At 43.0% G+C, this 24,037-nt stretch overlaps 1 protein-coding gene across 1 annotated transcript in view; it reads left to right on the forward strand.

The window, feature by feature from the left end:
• Positions 1 to 24,037, forward strand: part of LOC145412531 (trehalase-like) — a 408,315-nt gene that overhangs the window by 327,776 nt on the left and 56,502 nt on the right. The window contains exon 4 of the mRNA XM_080282426.1: positions 316 to 395. Within this exon, the coding sequence (XP_080138552.1) occupies positions 316 to 395 (80 nt within the window). The remainder of the gene's footprint in view (positions 1 to 315; positions 396 to 24,037) is intronic.

Below are 24,037 nucleotides of genomic sequence, written 5' to 3' on the forward strand. Positions count from 1 at the left end.
GTGATATTCTGTTATTTTCTTCCAGTGTTGATATTTCTTCATTTCTATAATTATATTTATTTACCGTTATACCATTTATGTAGATTTTTTTGTGTTAGGGGTACGATGTCTTCCTATTTCTTCTACAGTTACTTATTATCAGTTGTATTATTATTATTATTATTAGTAGTAGTAGTAGTAATAGTAGTAGTAGTAGTATCATCATCATTATTCATCATCATCATCATCGTCGTCGTTTGTATATTTTGTATCTTTGTTTCATCGCTTCTTCATTTTTTTTTTTTTCCGGTGTAACGATGAGGTTCTTGCCCACAGGTTCAGAGTTTCGTGGATGAGCACTTCGACAAACCCGGCACAGAGTTTGAAGACTGGGAGCCCAGCGACTGGAACAGCGAGTAAGTACCCATATTGCAGTCTTTTCCGTCTCCTTCAACCCATTCACTACGATGACGCCTTTTTCTTATTCTTGCCTTCCCCACAAGACTTTTTTCGCATTTTTGGTGAGCTAGAAGGCTTGAATGTAGCTTCATGTACCCCTTTCACATAATTATCTAGTGCCAGTAAAACAAAATATGTGACCATATAAATAAATGTAAACGGAAAGAAAAAGATGTCAGCTTTGGCTATTATAAATCAAAACAAATAAAAATGAAAAACAATAAAAGTTCGCAATCATTTGGAGGTAGTAAAAAAAAAAAAAAGCAAGAGAAGGATGTAAAAAAAAAGAAAAAGAAAAAGCCAATCTTTTAACTGACCCTGTCGGACTGAAGAGGCTTCATTACGGAGGAAGGGGCCGAGGCTAGGCTACCGAAGTCCAGACCATTAAAGCCCCAGGAAGCCACCCTACGTCCCTAGCAGCGCTTAAGAAAAAAGAAAAGAAAACGCTTCTTGTATTGTTAGCACTGCGCTTTAACCTGTAGGCGTCAGTAACCCAACATTCCTACACCGACCACCAACTTCATCAAGCCAGTCAATATTTAAAATGGATAAAAATATACAACGCGTCATCGCACTGAAGTGGTTAATCCTCTCCTTTTCTCAAGTGTGTTGGTTTCGTCTGTCATGTGAACGATCATTTTCGCTACGACCCGTGTAAATCGAGATACGCGGTGTCTGTGTTGATATTCTCAGTTCGGTTTTCCAGAATTTATGATTAGTGTGAATGGAAACTTTTAGCCTACCTCCTGCACCACAATACCGTCCTTGTGTGTGTGTGTGTGTGAGCATAAAGGTGTGACCAGTAGTGTCCAAGGCTATGATTTTATGCTCTCGTAAATTATTGGTATCAAGTTTACGTGCAGGCTGACTGGAGAGAGATGAGTATCTTGACGTTAAATGTATTCACACGCTTCTAGTTTAAAGCGTTTCTGGATTTTTTTTTTTTTTTTCAATTTTCATTATTCACTACTTTTCTCCTTGTATCTTTTTTTTTATTACCGGTCCTTTTTTTTTTTTTTTTACATATTTAACTTGTTGAAGCGCCTATTTCTTGCTTCCACACTTTATTTATTTATTTATTTTATTCATGGTAGAATAAGGAAATTTTGTTATGCGGAGACAAATCGGAGCGGTTAGAGTTTAGAGTTACCTCTTTGTTACGTTACCTTCTTTTTATTTTTTTTTCTATTCTTGCTCTCTCCAGACGACTTTATTTACTGTAGGGAGATGTTTCGAACTGGGGGTGTTGATGCAGCCTCAGTTAACCCCCTCACTACTAAGATGTTTTCCAAAGCCAAGTAAAATCGTCTCCGTTTAGCCAAAATTCGATAAAAACAAACCAAAAACAAGAATAAAAATGAACTGAAGGGGTGAATGCGATGTGTCATGGGTAAAATAATGGAAGTGTTCTGACCTTTCCTGCATTTAATAAATCATACGGAAAGAACAATAGTAAAAGAAAAAAAGAAAGAAAATTACTTCGAAGTGGATGGAAAAATGAACGAATAGAGGTCTTTCCTAACTTGAATAAATCGTGTGGGGAGGGCAATAATAGAATAAAATAACTAAGTAAATAGATAAATTGATGTCACAGGGAAGCGGTAATGGGATTTGGCACTGGCAAATGAATGTGTGTCTGGTCGGGTGATTGCGTTTCCGTGTAGTCATTCCGGTGATGCTTTGGATTCTTCTCTCCCGTCCCTCGGTCATTAATTACGGATTCCGCCGAGGTACGAAGGCACAATCTCTCGTAGGGACGCAAAAATGTTAAAAAAGAAAAAAGGGGGAAACAGAAAAAAGAAAAGGGGAAAGGGGGAATGAAAAGGAAAAAAGAGAATGGGAAAGAAAAAATAAGGTAAAGAAAAAATTGTAGTTACACGAACTATGTTATTTATTCTGAAACATACTGTACGATGAAGATTTTTGAGACTGCTCTCTGCTCCTCATTTCAATACTCGTTTGTTATTATGTTAGAGAGAGAGAGAGAGAGAGAGAGGAAAAAATGGTTACGTTCGCCGTTTTGTTCCGAAATAGTCTGCTGCCATTTTATTTTTTCTCTTATGTAAATGAGTCAAACAAAACGAAAAAAAAAAAATACTGTAGTTACTCTTGCTGTTCTTTATATTCTGGAACAAAGAACGAAAAGATTAAAGATGCTGGACTGTCTGCCTCTCATATTATTGTTTTTGCTTTTCCATTATATATATATAAAAAAAAAGAGAGACTTTGTTCGCTTGTATCATTCTGAAACAACGAAAATTTTTGAGATACTGGATTGTCTGGCTTGATTTAAATACCTGTTTATTATATTTGTCAAAAATAAGAGAAAGAAAGTAACTACTCTCTCTCTCTCTCTCTCTCTCTCGTATTCTGGAACACAAGACCAAATTGTTAAGTTGCTTTAGTGTGTGCCCCATTTTTTAAAAATGCAAAAAGACGAAATAAAATAATGTTACTCAGTTTTATATTCTGAAATGACAGGATGTCAGTTATACGAGATGGACTGTGTGCCGCTTAATATCAATAATTGTTTTTTTATTGTTCAAGAAAAAGAAAAAAAAGAAAAAGGCAAGATTAAAAAAAGATAATTGATACCGGTGTTTTATGATCTGAAAGCCAGGATGAAAATTATTAAGATTCTGTATTGTTTGTAATGTCAGGTTACTAATTAAACTTTTCATTACGGTGACGTCTCTTATTTCACTCGTGCTATTTCCGGATGATTTTCTTTTAATTCAGATTATCTATTACCCAAGCCGCTGTGTAGATCACCCCACACGTTAAACTTATACAAGACCCTCCATTCCATTAAGTGCTTAAAAGATTTCCTCATATAAAAAGAAAAAGAAAAAAAAGGACTAACAATAATTCCTGTTAGTTGTTGAGTATGAGATCTCCCCGGTAGTAAAAATAAAGAAAAATAAAGTAAGAGAAAAAAGAAGAAAAAACGAAATAATGGATGGATAACGAAAGAAAAAGAAAAGAAGAAAGCACCTCCACCAGCTGAAAGTCATTGAGTATAAGATTTCCCTTTATGTAAAAAAAAAAAAAAAAAAAAGGGCAAACACTCAATTCCATTGCGTCGTACCTTGTAAGATTTCCCCCCAGAACCCCAGGAGAGAGAGAGAGAGAGAGAGAGAATTACACATTGCCACCAATCTCCAACGAAATCGCTGGGTATAAAATTTTCCCATATAAAAGAGGAAAAATAATAATAATACACTCTAGATTCCACGAAGTAACGAGAGAGAGAGAGAGAGAGAGAGAGAGAGAGAGAGAGAGAACAAGCACAAGAACGAGATAACGAAAAGAAAAGACACAGGCACAGAAAAGTAAACCATGCCATTCCACACCCACCTCGAAGTCGCTGCCTGGGATATAAGATTTTCCAGGCCGCATGTAAACCCGAGGAAAAGGAAATTGCTTCATCCGTCGTGCCTGCAGCCTCCGTGACAGTGTGGGAAGCGCTCATACCCACCGCCACCCACAATCGCCCACAACCACGCTGCGGATGGCCCATGGTGCTCTAATTTATGGTTGTAAGAGCTGGGTGGGATTATGGTAGGAAGGTGTGTGTGTGTGTGTGTGTGTGTGTGTGTGTGTGTGTGTGTGTGTTTTAATGTTTGTGTCATGTCGTGCCGTCGTGTTCTTGTAGTATTGTGCCGTATCAGGTTTATGGAGGTACAGTATGTGTGTGGCTGATTTTGGTGCCGTCGTCTCGTTTTATTGTGTTGCATCTTACTGTGTTGCGTTATGGAAGGTGTGAATATCTTTTGTTGTTGGAGTTGCATGTCACTGAGTTTGGTGTTGTAGTGACTGTGACAGCCTACCGCCTGTCACAGTCACCCCACAGATGGCCAAGGCATCCCTAATTTATTTTGAGGGCTGTGCCAGATTATGGAAGCAATCTGTGTGTGATTAGCATCACTGTTCTCGTGTTGTAGTATAATGCAGTTGGATTCTGGTTTTGCTTTTTGTGTTGTGTCGTTTTATGTCAGATTCTGGGAGGCAGGTGCGTGTGTGTGTTTGGTTGGTTTTATGGTTGGTGTCGTATTGTGTCCTGTCAGAGTATTCAAGGTGACACTGATTTTGGTGTTACAGGATTTATATTGCATATGGACGATATGCCTCTTTATTGCTGTTGGAGTGTAATGTCTTGTGTCATGTCAGATTGTGGAAGGAGTGTCGCTGTATTTTCATTTTATGGTTAGTGTTATTGTGTTGGAGCGTGTTGTGTCCATTCGTGTCAATTTATGAAAGTTGTGTTTGTCTCTTGTCTGGCTGTTTTTATTGTCGTGTCAGAATATGGAAGATGTGTCTTCGATGTTGTTGTTGCTGATGTTATTGTTAGTTTAGTGGAATATTGAGTTGTGTGGTGGCAAAGTATGAATGGAAGGTGTGTCTCTTTCGTTGTTGGCGTTGTGAATTCGTGTTGGTGTGTTGTGTTGTCCCATATTATGGAATGAGTGTTGCTTGTTTATCTGGTGATGTTTAATATCATTGTTTGTGCCGTGTCGTCGTGTCTGTCAGATTATGGAAGGTCTGAGTCGTTGGTTTTGCCGTCGTGTTGTATTATCTTGTCGTGCCGTGTCTTGTCGCAACAGATTACAGACTTGTCTCTTGTATTTGTGTCTCTCACCATTCTCTGTCCAGCTCTTTCATATGGGAGTTTGGGTGGTTTCGTTAAAAATAGCATCGCTTCATCTCTTGCCAGTTCCTCGTTTCTTGTCTTTCTTTCTTGGCGTTTCCTGTGGGGAATAGTTTCTCGTTGTCGCTTACTTTGTTGTCGTTTATCATGTAATATTCCCTGTCATGTCGTGGCTTCTTGTACCGTCTGGTGTTTCGTGTTGCGGCTTCTGCCTTGTCGCTATATGTCGACCCGTCACTTCTTCAACATAACCCTTGGGCGCCCCCCCCCCCTTCCCTGTCTGTCTGTCTGTCTGTCTGTCTGTCTCTCTCTCTCTCTCTCTCTCTCTCTCTCTCTCTCTCTCTCTCTCTCTCTCTCTCTCTCTCTCTCTCTCTCTCTCTCTTTTCGTTTTATTCCTTTTGCTTGTCTCTTCTCTTCCATTTCTAGTCACTTGCCTTTCTTGTACATTTCTCTCCACTCCTCTGCTCTGCTCTCCTCTCCTCTCTTCTCCTTTCCTCATCCCACTTTTCTCTTTCTCTTCCTCTGCCCGTGTTGAACCAGGTTAGACAAAAGGAGGTTGGGCTAATCACCTCAGCTTGACACACAGGAAAATAATGAGTCTAAACTGAGTGACTGGGAGTCCGTGAGATCATTAGCAAGCCTAACCATCCTCCACCAGAAGAAGACGAGGAGGAGGAGGAAAAGAACAGGATGAAAATGACGACGATGATGATGATGATGATGAGAGATGAGGAAACACACACTCCACTTTGACATAGCATCGTCTAGGAACCATATCCCCAGTCCCTCCCAAGAACCAGTCCCTTAACCCCACCCAGGAACAGTCCCAATCTTGAACCAATCCCTCAGCCTTACTCAAACCCTAACCTCACCCAGATCCCAACCTCATCCACGAGTCAACCCCCATCATCAACCCCTTGCCTTCCACCCCAAAGAAACCACCCCACCCAAGCCCTAACCCAACCCCTCCAACCTCCCGCCTTCCACTCCAGCCCGGCCGTCATCCTGAACCGGAGTATGTTGATGGGGTTCATTAGACTTGCAGTACTCTGATCCGGAATGCTTTGTTGGAAGCTGGCAGGGAATGTTTGAGAGAGAGAGTGAGAGGGGGGGGGGTGAAGGTATGACTGAGGGAGAATAATGACAAGAAGAGGGATGGAAGAAAAGGAAGAGAGGGGCGAAGAAGGATGGGAGGGAGAAAGGGAGAGCGTTTAGGTGCAGGTGAACGATTCAAGGGAAGGAAAGAAATTGTGGAAGGCAGGAAAGAAGAGAGTGAGAAAAATGTAGAGAAGACGAGGGAAGGAGGAGAATGGGAATAGGGAAGAGAGGACCTTAAGGGCCGGATAGTTGAGGGAAAGGAGAGAAAAAGAGGGGACAAAGAGGGAGAGAGAGGACAGGTGGAAGGAGGACGGAATGGAGGAAGGGACAGATAGCAAGGTCAGATACGTGTTGAAGGAGGGTGACGAGGAGAGGAGGGTGAGCAAGATGGAGAAATATGGCAGATGGAAGAGGATGGTGACAGGAGGGTGGAGAGGAGAAGAGAGAGAGGACACAGCGAGGAAGGGAGGGGGACAGGAGGAGGAATGGGGGTAGGGAGAAAGAAGACAGACCATGGTACAGACGGAATGAAGATGGAGGACAGAAGGAGGGGGAGGAGGAGAACACTGGACAGATGGAGGGAGAATGGGGACAGGAGAGGTTGGGGGAAGGAGGGTGGGGACAGGAGGAGGGAGAGAAGGACGGAGGACAGAGTGAGGAAGGGATTTACATGGAATGATGAAAGACAAAGGAGACTCTGCATTTCAAAACAGCTGCCTAAACTCAGAGCTCTTATCTGAATTTCAACGTACGTGGGTGGAATTTCTGAGCACTTCTTTCAATCTCAGACGCAGATTAAGTGGGTAAAAGATGCCAGAAAGTATGCTTGCTGAAAATACTTTATTGCCATTGAGTGGAGAAAGGACATGATTATTATTTTATCTGGTATGTGTGTTTGTATTTCAGTGGGGAAATGATGAATATGCAATTTAAGTTACCGGTAACCCTTTCACTGCTGTGGGGTATTTTTACATTTTATTCTTGCCATTTCAGTTTAGGAAATACATGTAGTGCTAAAGGGGTCAGTAAAGGATGTACCTAACCCCTTCAGTTCGAAAAATTATTCCCTTAGCAGAGTAAAACAGTCTGAGGGCAATAAGATTAAAATGTAAATTCGTCACTGATCAGGGTATTGTCAAATATTATACATAACATATAAATGAAGGGCAAAATAAGTATCTTGATACTGGATGTAAAATAGATGTAGGTAGATTTAATTAAATAATTATAAAGGAAATAGAAAAATTATAGTCATGCTAAGTTAAATAAGTACAGCAATCAGTACGAGGCCCACTTTAATGCCAGACCATTCCCTCATACTGACGAAGTACAAATGTGGAAGGGGTAGTGAAAGCAGTGCCTGTGAGAGATGACGTGTTGTAGTGGCTCTGTCCTTGTGTGTCAGTCTTCATACTTTATCGGTGTAAAGATAAATTATAATCCACTGAGACCTGTGAGTTATCCTGTAGTTATTGGCGATAAAAATCTTGCGGAGGCAGCTGAAGTAAGTCAGTATTATTAAACAAAACAAACCTGTGGCTAACTGCACGGCCAACACCCACTTTTTACTTCCGCCTTGGCTTGGGTTTCAAACTCTATGGACTCATGGCACACCCAGATAGCGAAATGAACTTGCTGCCACCAAGCCGATGTAACTTATTAAACTAAATATGTATGTTACCCTTTCAAACCGATGGCATATTTATTTTATTCTCTTTATCTACAGACTGTTTTTATTCAGCTTCAGACAGGAGTAGTAAAATATTTCCTGCATTAATTCCAGTAAAATAGTTTTTTTCTGAGGGTTAATAGAACTGTCTGAAAGCAACAGGAATTAAAAAAAATATATATATGTCACCGTGTTGAAGGGGTTAAATTAAGTATCCAGGTGTTCAGCGAAAAAAAAAAAATTATATATATAAAGTTCTGCTGAAAGAGCAGAGTTTTGTGGCGAGATTATGAAAAGAGAGGGTCACCTAGAGGAGGGGGAGGGGAAGGAGGAAAGGCTAGGGAAGGAGGGAGGGCGGAATAGAGGGTTGAGGAGGGAGGAAGAGAGGGCTAAGATGAGAGTATAGGGATGGTTGGCAGAGGGAAAGATGGCTGAGGTGAAGGGAAGAAGGAAATCCCGACGTGAGGAGAGAGGAAGGAAGGGAGTGCGAAGGTGGTAAGGGAGGAGAGAAGACTGAGGTGAGGGGTTGGAGGGAGGGAGGGAGGGAGGGTTGATGCCAGGTAAAAGGATGGGGGGGGGAAGGAGGGAGTGCTGAGGTGAGGGCAGGAGGACGCGGGAGCTCACTTAAAAAGTTTGTGGGGCTGGTCAGAAGTTTCGCTCGGCAGCTCAGGTCGTTGGGGGAGGGGGAGGAGGAGGGGGGAGGAATGGGGAAGGGGAGAACTGAGAGTAGAATAACCAAATCCTCTCCCCCATCCCCAATTTTTTTTTCCTTCTTTTCACTTACTCTCCTCTTTCCTTTCCTCCCGTCTTCCTTTCCTTCCCTCTGTATTGATTGCACTTTTTTTCATCTCTTGGCTTCCTCCCCCTCCACTCATTTTCTTCCCTCTACCGTTTTCCTACATTTTCTCTCTCCCTTCCTCAACCTGTTTTCTTTTCCTCCCTTCAGTTCCTTCCGTACTCTCTATCCCGTTCCTTCCCGTCGCATCCTTCCTTTTTCTCCTTTCTATTCTTCTCTCCCTCTCTTTCTTCCCCTTCTTCTCTTTCTACCTTTCCTCTTTTTTTCTTTCCCTCTCTCTTTTTCCCTTTCCTCTTTTTTTTCCTCCCTCTCTCTTTCTCCCTCACTTTACCTTACCTTCCCTTCTTCATTTTCTTTTTCTCTGTCATTACTCTTCCTCCTTTTCCCCTCCTGTCCGCTTCTTTTCCCCCTCCTTTCCTTTCCTTTCTTCCTTTCTTTTCACCCATTTCCCTCCTCTCCTCCTATTCCCCTTTTCCTTTTTCCCTTCCGCCTTCTCTCTGTTTTCCTCCTCCTCCTCCTCCTCCTCCTCCCTCTTTCCCACCTTCTCCCTTTCCCCCTCGCCCAATCTTTCCTTCACTTTCCTCCTTCCCCTCACCTCTCTCTCTCTCTCTCTCTCTCTCTCTCTCTCTCTCTCTCTCTCTCTCTCTCTCTCTCTCAAGCATCACTGGCCGAAAACGCTTTTTCTTTTTTTTTTTTTTTCTTTTTTTTACAGTCAAGCGCTATGAATGGATTTTAATATTCCTCTTATGCAGCTGCGAAACATTCACGATATTAAAACCAACAGAAATTATGATACACCCTTAATAAATGAACAATAGCCGAGGATATCAGCCGGAAAGAATGATAAAAATGACGTTGTAAATCGCACAGAGTTAATGGAGGAGATAGAAGGATTTTATTTCGTGTTTTGGAGATAACAAAAAAAAAAAAAGACTCATAAAAAACAAAAATAATCTGGTGTGTTTATATTCTGTCTGCCTGTCTGTGTTTCCGCCTATCTGTCTGTCTGTCTGTGTATCAACTTGTCTGTCTGTTTGTACCTGCCTAGCAATTTGTAGCTATATTTGCATCTAATTATATTTGTCTGTCTGTTTGTCTTTCTCTCTATTTGTATGTCTATCTTTGTCTGTCTATCTATCTGTTTGTTGATCTCCCTGTCTGTAATATCTGTGTACCTGTCTACCTACCTATGTGTCCCTATCCGTATCTATCTATATCTAGCTATCTGTTTATATATTTTTGTTCTTTCATCCTTTCTTCCTTCCTCCTTTCCTTCCTTTTTTCCTGCTATCTAATCCATTTGTCTGTCTGTCTATCTGTCTGTCTAGGCAGCCGCCAAGTTCCAGAGGTTATTCATGACTGGCCGCGACAAAAACTCCTCCATAGCTCTCTGTCATAGTCCATCACCTTTTTCTCACCATCCCATGCCGCCCTTCACCATACACTCTTCCACTCCATACGCCCATCTCCTCCTGCCCCTCCGTCTTCCTTCCATCTCCTCCTGCCCCTCCGTCTTCCTTCCATCTCCTCCTGCCCCTCCGTCTTCCTTCCATCTCCTCCTGCCCCTCCGTCTTCCTTCCATCTCCTCCTGCCCCTCCGTCTTCCTTCCATCTCCTCCTGCCTCTCCGTCTTCCTTCCATCTCCTCCTGCCCCTCCGTCTTCCTTCCATCTCCTCCTGCCCCTCCGTCTTCCTTCCATCTCCTCCTGCCTCTCCGTCTTCCTTCCATCTCCTCCTGCCTCTCCGTCTTCCTTCCATCTCCTCCTGCCCCTCCGTCTTCCTTCCATCTCCTCCTGCCCCTCCGTCATCCTTCCATCTCCTCCTGCCTCTCCGTCTTCCTTCCCTCGTACCTCCAGTGAAGTCCTACAGTCGTTTGGATGCTTTAATTCTACTTAACTTCACAAAGACTTTCGAAGGCTTGGTTCCACTTTACTGAGAGTTCCTGTTACAGTACTTTCCGTTACTATACACATTGTTTTGTTGTTGTTGTTGTTGTTGTTGTTTTAAGTTCTTCAGTACTTAGTAATGTTTGTTTATACTTTTATCTTCACTCATATAGTCACCAATCACTTCAAAATTTAAGTAATAGCGAAAAGATACAACCAGACAAAGTGGGTTCCGATAACTGACATCTTTGACGAATCGTTTGTCGTAGATTCGTTCAAGAACCGTTATGAACACCTCATCTGATTCCCCATGTGTAGCTCATCATTATCATCACTATCATCATCATCATCATTACTGCCTTATACTCATTACTGGACGTAGGATTTGGCAGCACCCAGAAACAAAAAACAAGGAATTTTGAGTGTTCAACGTGAAAATGGGCCACACCTCCCGTCACTCACCATTCAGTCCTTGGAAGTTGACGAGATGAAAATAATGGTTATGATGAGAAGTGTTCGTGTGAGGAAGGTAGATGGTTTGAGTGACGTATTGTTTTGGTGGTGAGGCCCATCAGGCGTGGAGATGGGGTTATGAGGCTAAGAATGTGGTGATATTCTCTCTCTCTCTCTCTCTCTCTCTCTCTCTCTCTCTCTCTCTCTCTCTCTCTCTCTCTCTCTCTCTCTCTCTCTCTCTCTCTCTCTCTCTCTCTCTCTCTCTCTCTCTCTCTCTCTCTCTCTCTCTCAATATACCAGCACAGTCGCGTATATTTAACTCCACAGTCATAGTAATATAAGTGTCAGTACACACACACACATGCCATCCATCAGGCAAACTTACACACACACTTAAATACTTCCCTTAAAATATGCACATACACACACAGGCATTTAACTGATAAACGACCACACACATTCATTATCAGCTGCATCCACACAGCTTACATAAACATCTCTTAACTAAGTCCCTTTTGCATAAATAAACACACACACACACACACACACACACACACACACACACACACACACACACACACACACACACACACACACACACACACAGTCACTCTGAAGCACAAATAAGCACACAGTCACACATAAACATGCACATTCCAACTTTCTTTTGAGGTTACCCTTCACACAAGGATACCAACAGTTACGTAATCTGGCCAACTCTGCACACACACACACACACACACACACACACACACACACACACACACACACACACACACACACACACACACACACACACACACACACACACAGTCATCCAGTTATTCACTCTCACGCCAATTAAACACATATTCCTACATTGCCAAACAGACAACAATTCTCCCAGACAAATATGCATCCATAAACACACATCCAGTCGTAAACATTTACCAAACAAGGCCTTCCAGCGTTATTCACTTATCAGAAACATTATTCTCATATTAATGAAAATAAAGCATTATTTTTTCGCACCAGCAGTAGGATCTCATTTTGAATTAGTGAGGAGAAAAAGGAACAGTAAGAAATATGATTATGAGTCGGTAGGTACTTTAAAAGGTAATTATTTTCCTCTGAATTCAGGTATCTTAATTTAATGTGCAGAGGTCATATACTATTTTAACCCTCTCTCTAGATTAGCACATTATTTTATTCTCTCTACGTCGATATTATATTATTAAACTTACGAGAGACTTTTCAACGTGAAGGGATCAGATTCGACATTCATTAACCATTTCATTACCAGGTGACTCTCCAAAACTGAATATACTTGTTTGGTACCGATAAGAATATACTGTAAATTGAGGCCAGGGTAGTGAGGGGTTAAATAAATCTGAACTATTTTTTAGAGACTGGGATTTATGAGCCAAGGACGGCCTGGTTCAATTGAGCAAAAATAGGCCTGGTTTTGGCAGTCACGACGAGGCCTATTGAATGTATTTTGTTGGTGTGAATATTCTTGACACACACACACACACACACACACACACACACACACACACACACACACACACACACACACACACACACACACACACACACACACACACACACAAACGATGCAAACAAGCACATACAGTGAAAGCACGTACACGCACAGACTGTAAGCCATCTGAATTGTGAGTCACTGTAGGCGAAGCGTGACAGACAGAGACAGAGACAGACAGACAGACAGACAGACTTGGAAATACACCCGACATGCGAATTAATATAGTAGGGGATGAGAAGGAGAACAAGTGCTCTCTCTCTCTCTCTCTCTCTCTCTCTCTCTCTCTCTCTCTCTCTCTCTCTCTCTCTCTCTCTCTCTCTCTCTCTCTCTCTCTCTCATTAAGTTAAACGACTAATTAAGCAAGTTGATTAGGTCGTATTACCTGCATTATCTAGGTGCAAGATCAGCCTAAGTCAAGTTCCAGTGTGTGCTCGAGAGAGAGAGAGAGAGAGAGAGAGAGAGAGGCAGATGGGGAGGAGAATTTGGGTTCGCTGTTCGTGTACGGAAAATGTCAGTGAGTTAACGCTGTTTATGCAGCGTGTGTTTGCGTATGTGTCTGATTTTGATGGAGTGTGCATGTCTTGGGTCAAAGTATGTATTTGTATGGCAATTTTTGTTTAGTGTTTGTGAAGAGATATATGTTTTTTTAGTGTGTGTGTGTGTGTGTGTGTGTGTGTGTGTAATGCAGTCTTTAAACTCATTTGTGTGTACATATGCACCTGTGCATGTTATTTATTTATGAGTCCGGCTTGCCATTCTGTTAGGCCCAGCAGTCTTCTTAAGTGCCATTTACATTACATGTCACCACTTCGGCACTGTTACCCACCGACCATACTGAATACCAGCTATGGCCGTCTTATTTAGAACTAATGCACTGGTATTAGAGGGGCTGTATTTATGCTATGTTGATGGCCTCTGTGCATGACGAGTAAAGTCTGTTTTAACGAAATTCATGAAACCTCCCTACCCCAGTCTGGAACTGAACTCTCCTCACTTCAGAAAACAAACTACATATCTAACCACTCGTGCGTACCTGCCTGTGTGTGTGTGTGTGTGTGTGTGTGTGTGTGTGTGTGTGTGTGATGTAGCGCTCCGCGTCTATCCAATCAATTGCAACACGCTCCGTTGAAGCTCATTACAACCTTCCCATTTATCATCGCCGTGTTACCTACAGTCATCATCATTATGATCATTATTAATACTATCATCATTATTATTACTATTGTCATTATTATTATTATTATTATCATTATTATTATTATTATTATTATTATTATTATTATTATCGGCTTCACTTAATTACTTGGCTTCCTTATATTTTTTGTTTCTAGAATAATAGTGGTTTTAGCTTTACATCTATAAATTTAGCTAATTCTATTTCTGGGGAAATTTGTAGCTGTGATGATATCTTAGTAAAAATGCCTATATTATCTGTTATTTTTAGCTTTGCAGTTGTATTCGTTTTTTAGCTGTGATATTCGACAGTAATTATTATTTTAGCTGTGACAATTAGCTGTTTATTATTTTAGATGCGATAATCGGCTATGTATTATTTTACCTACGATATTCGGCTGTATATTTTTTTAACTGCGATATTAGGTTGGACTTAGCTTTGTGGAAATAACTTTTACCAGAATTGTAGTTTTGTTGTGAAAACAGCTAGAATATTAACCGTAATTACTTCAACGTCGTTATTAGCTGTCTGTGTGTAAACTTAACTTGGATTTTAGCTATGTGTGGAAAGCTTACAGTGAAAATAGCTTTACGAGCATCAGTATACTGTAGCTGTGGCATTTTTGTAAGAACTAGCTTAACAAGCACTGCATGGCATGTGTAAATTTAGCTGCAGTATTAGCTTTCTCAGTATAAAATTATCATCAGTTATAGCTTTGTTGGATTAGAATATTAGCTTTCTTTTCATAACATTCTTTAAATCAAACCTTGTACAAAGACCATATATTTTAGCTTCCCTTGTGTAAGAATTTCACGTGGATTACAGCGCTGTAGAAAAAATATATAGCTTTGGATGGAAGCTTTGAGGGTGTAAATATAGCTGTGGCATGTAGTGGTGTTGGACAGGAAGTTAAAGTTGCCCTACACCTGTGATGGAGCGGGGCCAGCCTAAGAGAGAGAGAGAGAGAGAGAGAGAGAGAGAATGTATGTACGTATTTGCTGATGTGTTTTTTGGGGTCAGTGATTTTGTATGTGTGTGTGTGTGTGTGTGTGTGTGTGTGTGTGTGTGTGTGTGTGTGTGTGTGTGTGTGATGGGGCATATACTCGTATGTGGCAATGTTTGGCGAAAGATTTAGGCGGGTTGTGTGGGGACGCTGTTTGTGGAGGGATGGTGTGTGTGTGTGTGTGTGTGTGTGTGTGTGTGTGTGTGTGTGTGTCAGAAAAGGGGGGTACGCTAAGCGACATGTATGTGTTGTGATGGTCTCAGCATGGCACATACAGTCACCCACAAAAATTGGTGTCGTGGATCCCAACCCACCGCACTCCTTGTCAGAGTAACACCTCTTACTGACTGATTTATTTTTCATTTTACCCAATTATTTTCAATCCTCTGGTCGTCTTGAATCTTTCTTAGGCAAATTACCCTTATTTCAGGAAAATGTAAATTGCTTGAAAGAGAATGTCAAGGTTTAACAGGTATAATAAACTTCTAAGAAAATGCGCTCGAGAGAGAGAGAGAGAGAAACTGAAAGTGAGGGCCACGATCGACAACATATTTTTGTGGGTGACTGTTCTTGGGGGGAGGGAGTGGGTGGGCAGGGGACGACGTGTGTGTGTGTGTGTGTGTGTGTGTGTGTGTGTGTGTGTGTGTGTGTGTGTGTGTGTGTATGTGTGTGTGTTGTGGTGGCCTCAGCAAGACACCTATTTCCTCCCAGTCGGGGTCTGCCGCCTTGGGCCGCCTAAATAATAAGCCGGTCTGCCCACACGCCCTCCCTCACACACACTCCCCCTCACCCCAGTACTAATCCCTCACTCACACTCCCCCTCACCCCAGTACTAATCCCTCACTCACACTCCCCCTCACCCCCCTACCAATCCTTCACTCACACTCCCCCTCACTCCCCTACCAATCCCTCACTCACACTCCCCCTCACCCCTCTACTAATCCCTCACTCACACACCCCCTCATCCCTCCATTAATCCCTCACTCTCACCCCCCCTCACCCCTATACTAATCCCTCACTCACTCTCTCACCCCTCTACAATTCACTGTTTCTCTCATCCCTCTACCCCTCATTCATTTACCCCTCATCTCTCTACCACTCCCTCAATCACTCACGTACTCTCTCCCTCCCTCCCTCCCTCCTCCTTCTACCCTTCCCTCACTCACTTCCTCACTCCCTCACCGCACCCCCCCACACACACACACCTCTACCCAGCCTGACTCACTCTCTCATTCCATCCCCCCTCTACCTCACTCTCTCCCCTCCACCCCATCTTCTCTCTCTCCCTCACTACTCTACCCTTCCCTTTTCTCATTCCCCTGTATAAGCCCATCCCCCTTCGTTCCTAAAACCCCCCATCCGTCTGGAATGGAGGAAAACATAGCATATACAACAAAGTGGATGATGTGTAAGTACGTGGTAATAGCGCTGGTAATGGTGGACACATGATTGGATCCTGCTATATACAAGGAGTCTGGGGCATATTGAGTCTTCTGTCTTGCTGCCTCCTGGATAAGACAGTCGACCTAGCAGATACACAGACAGTCTTCTGTTTTCTTAAGTTATTATTTACAAATCCAACTGTTTTCTTAGCTTTTATATACATTCCGCTTTTTCCGTATCTTCTTTCTGCCACATTATCCCTTTTCCGTGTTCCCATTCTCTTTTCCTGTAACTTTTATCATTCACTCTTTCCGTCGATGAAGCTCGTTGTCTCTTTTTTTGCGACTGATAAAATCTTCCTCCTTCAGTTTCCTTCTCCTGTCTCCTTGTTTGTCCTTTTCTTTTTTTCCCTTCTTTCCTTCTTTTTTTTTTCTGTAACTTTTATCATTCAGTCTTTCCGCTGATGGATGAAGCCTTATTGATTTTTTTCTCTTCACTAATCCAAACTTCCTCTCTTCACTCTCTCTTTTTTTTTCCTTTTTCCTACGCTGTCATGTAACCCTTCCTTACGGCCTTCTTTTCCTGTAACTTTTATCGTTCATTCTTTCCGCCTTGTTATCAATTTTTTCTTAACTTGAAACTTCATCTCTTCTCGCTATATTTTTTCCTTTCTCGTACACCATCATCTATTGATTAGTCTTTCTCACCCTCTTTTCCTGTCGCTTTTAATATTAACTCATTCTGTCGGTAGGTTAAACCGTGTTCTCTCTCTCTCTCTCTCTCTCTCTCTGTTTCCTTCCTCCTTTCTCAAGTGCTATCTCTTTTCCATTTTCCTGTCTTTTCTTCCGTCAACTTTTCCTGCAAATTTTATCATTCACTCCGCCAGTGGATCAGCCTTGGTTTCTCCTATTTCTCTCTGATGCAAAGAAAACAACATTAACTGCAACGAAAAACATAACTCCTCTTTGTCTTTTTCCCTTTCCTCTCCTCCCATCTTCCGCTCAGTACATCTTTTTCTCCTCCTCCCACCCATCATTCAGTTTGTCCTGTTTTCTTCGTTATCCCTGTTTTCTCTCTCTTCGCCCCTTCTTCATCCCTCCTCTCTCCTTTTCCTTCCTTCTCCCATACTCCTTTATTCCATCCTCTCGTCCTCCTCCTCCTCTCTTCCCTTCTTCACCTCCTCCCCCCTTCCAATTTATCCTTGCTTTTTTCCCTCACTCCTGCACCATTACTCACTCATTCACCCGAATGGACCTTACTTTTTTTTCTGACCCCTTCAGCCTTTCAGACGCCAGAGATTATCCCCCTACCCACCCTTCCTACCTCTCTTCCCTCACCTCCCTCATCCCCACCTACTATTCCCCTACCCACCCTTCCTACCTCTCTTCCCTCACCTCCCTCATCCCCACCTACTATTCCCCTACCCACCCTTCCTACCTCTCTCCCCCCACCTCCCTCATCCCCACCTAACCCCATATTTCCCTCATCCTTTTTCTCCCATCCTAGTATCCCCCTTATCCCCTCTCTGCCCCTCCCGTCTCCCCAGTCCGCTCTTTACCTCACCAGTCCCCATCTCCTCACTCCCCATCAGTTCCTTACCTACTGTCCCCTTCGTTCATCGTATCCCTTTACCCCCATTTCTTTTCCATCCCCTCTCTACCCATTTATCCCCAATCCCCTCACCTCCTTCCCCGACATCTCCCCTTTTTACTCCCCTTACCACTCTCCTCCCTCCGTTCCTCTCTCCCGCTCTTTTCCCTCTCCCTTTTTTCCCCTTCCCCCTTTCGTTATTCCTTCCCCCTCCATTCCTCTCCCTCTCTCTTCTCACTTTCTCCTTTTTCCTTCCTCTTCTAACTCTTCATCCCATTTCATTCCTCTCCCTTCCTCATTTCCTGCCCCTTTTTTTTCTTCGCATCCTCTTCTCCATTCTCCTTCCCCTCTGCATTCCTCTGCCTCCTGCTTCTCTCCCCTCCTGCTCCCCTCCCCTCCAGCTTTCCTCCCCTCCTCTACACCCATCTCTCCTCGTTTCTTGTTCGTCATGGAAGATGCATAGTTGAGGAAGCGAGAAATATGAGGAAGGGAGGGAAGAGGACAAAGGGGAGGGGAAGATGTAGTAAGTGAAGCAGAAGAGAGAGAGAGAGAGAGAGAGAGAGAGAGAGAGAGAGACAGACAGACAGACAGACAGACAGACAGACAGAATGAAATAGGCTGTGAAGAGAAAGGAAGAGAGAATTGGAGGAGAAGATTTGGAGAGGGAATGAGGATATAAAGAGGGGTACTAGAGAGAGACTGAGAGGGAAGGAGGGGGAAAGGGAGTAGACAATGATTGGAAGGGAGATAATGTTGGATGGGGAAGAAGAGAGATATTACAGGAGAATGGAGAGAAGAGGGGGAGGGGAGTGGTGTGCAGTGTGAAGTAAAGAAAGAGGAGGATGGGGAGGAACAGGAAAAGTGAAGCAGGAGTGGATGGTGAAGAGAAGAAAGAGAACCAACGGAAGGGAAGAAGAGAAAGAAAGAAGAGTCGCTGGAGGGGAAGAGGACGAGGAAAGAGGAGAGCGATTGGTGGGGAAGAGGGGGAGGAAAGAAGAGAGCGATTAGAGGGGAAGAGGGGAAGGAAAGAAGAGAGCGATTAGAGGGGAAGAGGGGGAGGAAAGAAGAGTGAGATTAGAGGGGAAGAGGGGGAGGAGAGAAGAGAGTGTTTAGTGGGAAGAGGGGGAGGAAAGAAGAGAACGATTGGAGGGGAAGAGGTGAAGGAAAGAAGAGAGCGATTGGAGGGGAAGAGGGGGATGAGAGAGGAGAGCGAATGGAGTGGAAGAGAAAGAGGAAAGAAGAGAGGGATTGTAGGAGAAGGAAAGAAGAAAGAGCAATAGGACGGAAGAAGGAGGAGGAGGGTGTCGGGAGGCGGGGGCGTGGATGGGTTGGAATGTGGAGGGGAGGGGGGGGTAAGAGGAGCAAGTAAAAGGGTATTTGTGTAAGATTTATGGGTGTTGAGGTGTGGTGTGGTGAGGCGGGATTTGTGCAGGGATGGAAAGATGCCGAGACGCAGATGGCCAGGGCTGAAAGATGACCAGACGGAGGGGAGGAGCCAGCTGGAGGAAGAGGAGGAGGGGAGCTGGTTGAGAGGAAGACAGGATGATGAAAATGTATAATAATAAAAGAAGGAAGATGATTATGTTGATGAGGAGAAGGAATGCGTAGAAAGGAGGAGGGGGAGGAGGAAATAAGAAAGTGATCGGAGAAAGAAAAAGAAAAAGAGCTGACTGGAAAGAGAGAGAGAGAGAGAGAGAGAGAGAGAAAAGTGGGAGGGAGAGGGAGAGTTACCCCCTTGGGGTCCTGGGATTACATCCGGTTGTACCCCTCACTTCCCTGCCTTTTCCTTCCCCTCCTATCCCTTTCCATCCTAGTCCCATTATTCATAATTCCTCTTACCGCGCTCATCCCTCTCTCTTATTCCCTCTCTTCTACCCTTTTCCTTCATCCCCCTATCTCTGCATCCCCTTTTTCTCTACTCTCAACTTCTTTTTCTTTTACTTTCTACCACCTACCCCACTCCCTCTTCCTCCCCAGCACCCACTACCTCTCCACCCCAACCCCCTTCCCATCAGAACCTCTGTCCTCTTAAGGAGGCAGTGGGAGGCTGTCTGAAGAGAAAGGAGATCAATCCCAGGCTGGAGCAGGAACAGTTTGTAGATTTATTTTTCATTACTTTATTAATATTTCGCAATATCTACCGACAAGTCAAGTAAAACGCCTCTGTTAGTACCATGACATCAGTACTGAATGAGAGACTGTTAGTGTGTATTCAGTATAGACGGTCGGTATTACATAGGGAAAAGTGTACGTCAGAGAACAGACGGTCCTGTGTATACCCCCCCCCCAAAAAAAAAAAAGAAAGAAAGAAACAAAAAATGAATAGTGCGTATCTGTGTAATAATGATATCGGTGTCAAAAATTATAATACCAGAAGGTGTCGTGGTGTGTCAATTGAAGTGGTACCCCTGTACGTGCTGCTCTTTGTCGGGAGTCACACCCGATAATGAGGGGGTCGGCCGTCATTAGCACCCTAATTGATGCCACGGCCCCAATTAGTTTGCCTCATCCGGCGTGTAATGGACGCTGCTGAGGTCAGTGTAATGAGGCTGCTGCTGATTATTTCTCTGTGGCTGGCTGTATCTAGGGTTTTCCCTCTTGAGTTCCTTTTGTCTCGATTTAGTTTGCCTTTTTATGGTTTCGTTCTATTATTATTTTTTTTAATCTCCCCCCTTCTCTCTCTCTCTCTCTCTCTCTCTCTCATCTTTCCCTTTCATCTCTCACCCTCTCACTCCATCAGATTAATTCCATCAACCATTCTCTTTTTCCTTGTTATGCTCCTTCCTCCCCCTTGTATTTTTCATTCTTTTTACCTTGTTACCCTCCTCTCCTTCTCTCCCATAATTAGCTCTTCTTCCCGTCAATCGTACTTTTTTTTTTCGTTTTTCTTCGTCGGTTCTCTCTTTTCTCCTCATTGTCTTTTGACGCGTTTTCCTCTTAGATTGATCTTTAATTTTACCTTTTTTCTCATCTGTAAACAGTAAATTTATCTCTTAACTCGCTTATCATTCTGCTATCATTCCTTAGTTTGTCCTTCCTCTCGTCCCCCGTTCTCTTTAACTATTCTTTCATCTTATTCTGTTCTGTCTTTGGCCTTAATCTCCATATACTCTAATCCTTGAAAAATTGTAATATGCTGTGGGTTTACTTCAGACTTTTCATTACTAAGATTTATTTTGTATATATAAAAAAATTAGAAACATCGCTTCAGATAAACTTTCCTCCTTCTGTTTATGACCTGACGCCTAATCCCAGAGTTTATCCAGGGAAACCCCGAGAAAAAAAGGTCTCAACTGATCTCGACACCTCTCATTAATCTAAGTTACCATTCCTTATGTACTTATCCATTCATATCCTTCCATCTAAGTCTCAGTCTTCCTCTTCTCGTGCCTGTTTCTGTACTTTACACACACACACACACACACACACACACACACACACACACACACACACACACACACACACACACACACATATATATATATATATATATGTATATATATAAAAAATACTGAATTGAGGTTTCCTTTGCGTGGAACTGCTTAGGACTAAAACTGCCACATGCCTGTAGAACAGCGCCACCTATGAACTATGCGAAACTAATAAAGAAGAAAAAATTATATTCTCCAAGCTGGTTCTGCGGTTCATTTAAAACTGGAGCAAATTTGTCAAACGACCGTCAAGGGCACTTCCATTTCTCTGTTTGTCTTGCTTTCTTTTTCTTTCACTCCCCCTCTCTCTCTCCCTCTCTTTCCTCTCTCTCCTTTTACAGCTTCCGTATTCTTCCCGTGCCAGGCTTTTATCAACACTCGCCCTTTGATCACTCCATAGTCGCTCTTGTCCAGTCATCCATCTCTTTCTCTCTCACTGTCTACTTTTCTCGCCGCTCTCTCTCTCTCTCTCTCTCTCTCTCTCTCTCTCTCTCTCTCTCTCTCTCTCTCTCTCTCTCTCTCTCTCTCTCTCTCTCTCTCTCTCTCTCTCACCCTTATTTCCTGTCCCATCGTCAGTTAATCATTCCTCATTTCCTCGTCTTAAATCATTTTTCTTCCCATAATCTTTCACCTTCTCACAGTGGCACTCTCAATTTCTCCCATTACCTGCTCCATCCCTCGCCTGACTTCCCTCACTTTCCTTGTTATGATCCTCACACCTTTTGAAGACTAAACGCTGTTTGCTCAGTTTCTTTCTTTCTCCTTTCTTCTTTCATTCATTTTTCTTTCAAGCACTTATCAGCTTTTGCAACTTTTTCATTTCTTTACTAATTCTCTTCAAATTTAGTAGAGTTGTTCCCTGGGCAAATATCCACAGACACTTTTTCATTTATTTTATTTACTTCTTCTAAAGGGTTTTATGGAGTCAAAGGTCAAACCATATATACACATTTTTTTTTTTAAACCTGTGTTATTGTATATTTGTTAATCATTATGACAACTTAAAGAAAAGTGTATCAGTGTGCTGTAGCTGTATGGAGACCATCGGACCTGCCTTTGGGAATGTTGGCAGTCTTTAATCTTACTCATCCTGTCCCTTCCCTCTCTCAGCCACACTTTTCCCTCCACCACATTTCCCTTCCAACACCTTTTACCCTCTCACCTAATTCCCTGCTTAACCTTTCTTCCCATAGCATCCAGTCCCTCTCCTCTACCCCTCACCCCTTTTTTCGTCCTTTCCTTCTTCAATTCTTGCCTAATCACAAGCTCTCTCCTCTCCTTTCCCTCACCTCCTACCTTCCCTGTCTCAGACCTTTTTTCCATGTCTCAGTCTGCTCGCTTCCACATTCCTTTCCCTTTCGTTCCTTCTTCAGCTAAACCTCATTCCTTTCTCTTCTTCTTTGCTATCCTTATCTCATTCTAGTAGTTCAGTTACTCTTCTAGGAGCTGCCTAACATGGGCTAGCCAGCCGACTGCAGTTATCCTCTCTTCTTATTTTCTTTCTCTTACCCCCTTTCTGTCTATCTCCTATCCCCTTTTCTCCCCCAAGCCCTTTCTTGTCTTCTCTCTCATGCCCCTTTCCCTCTCCTTCCGTTTCTTTTCCAGTTCGTTTGTTTTTTACCCCTCTCCCTTTCTTATCCTCAGTCTCCTCCCTGTCTCCCTCCTCCAACCCCTTTCTTCCTTCTTTCCCTGCCTCACCCCACCAACTAATCAATCAGGCAGCCCTTCAGACGCCTTCAGCCGGGAAGGACCCAGCGAGAAATATTGGCAGCGTGGCATTATTGATGATCCTGGAGGGTAATATCCGCGTGACATTATTAAGCCAGCGTGCGGGCGGGAAATATTACACCGCGATTCATCAGACGGACGAAAATCTTGCCCTTAGGGAGCTGTTTGGTTGATGAGATTCGTCCTTCGTCGTCTCAGTGGGAAAAGCTATCTTAGGCCTCTTGCGTCATTTTATGTGGGATGAATTCTCCCCAGTTTAGGATACTCCGTAGCATCAGACCCTTGCCTGTTTATTTTTGTATGTGGCACGATGATATTCTCTTGCAGTTTGGTGCGGGGCTGGGTTGGTGTGATCAAAATACACACCTCGCTGCCAAGAGCTGTCGGATCCAGTTCCAGGACCGACCACGAAGCCTTTGGGCTGGGCTGGGTGTTCGTTACGCTCACTCCGCAGACTAAAACTAGAGACCTGAATCGTTTATCCAGGTTAATGAACGATTTGCGATTTGTCCTCTTACGCCAGAGTGAATTTTAACCCCTTTAGAGTATAGTTCGGTCACTCATTGATCTTATTGTGAATTTTAGACCCCTTTTGTTCGATCACGTATTATTTATTATATACTACTCTGATGTTCAAGGTGCTGGTGAAGGATATATCTAACCTCTCCAGTTCGAAAATATCAGCCCATAAGTTTAATACAACTCTGGAGATAGAAGTAAAATGAAAAAAAAAATGTCATTGGACTGAGGGTGTTAAATATTAGGACGCGATGACTCAGACGGGCGAAAATCATACCCACTGCGTTAATGAAACACACACACACACACACACACACACACACACACACACACACACACACACACACACACACACACACACACACACACACACACACACACACACACACACACACACACACACACACACACACACACACACACACACACACACACACACACCGTATAAATATAACCCCTCAGTACATCAGACGGGTGAAAAAGGGCTTACCATTAATTCGGTGTTTGGGTAATGAAACTCTTTGATCATGGAGGCTGTATATTAAAAAGGGAAAAGTTATCTCAGTGGGGATAAAATGTTTTCACGGTTTAAACGGAAAATGGGCATAACTAAAGCATAACATTTCATAGTTCAAGCTTAAAATTTTGACAGCTTAAGCCTTCCCACAGATGACCCACTTTTTGTTTCTTCCTTGCTA

This window comes from Coenobita brevimanus, chromosome 93, assembly GCF_032717465.1.
Source record: "Coenobita brevimanus isolate Jiangsu-jjx chromosome 93, ASM3271746v2, whole genome shotgun sequence".
Classification (NCBI taxonomy): domain Eukaryota; kingdom Metazoa; phylum Arthropoda; class Malacostraca; order Decapoda; family Coenobitidae; genus Coenobita; species Coenobita brevimanus.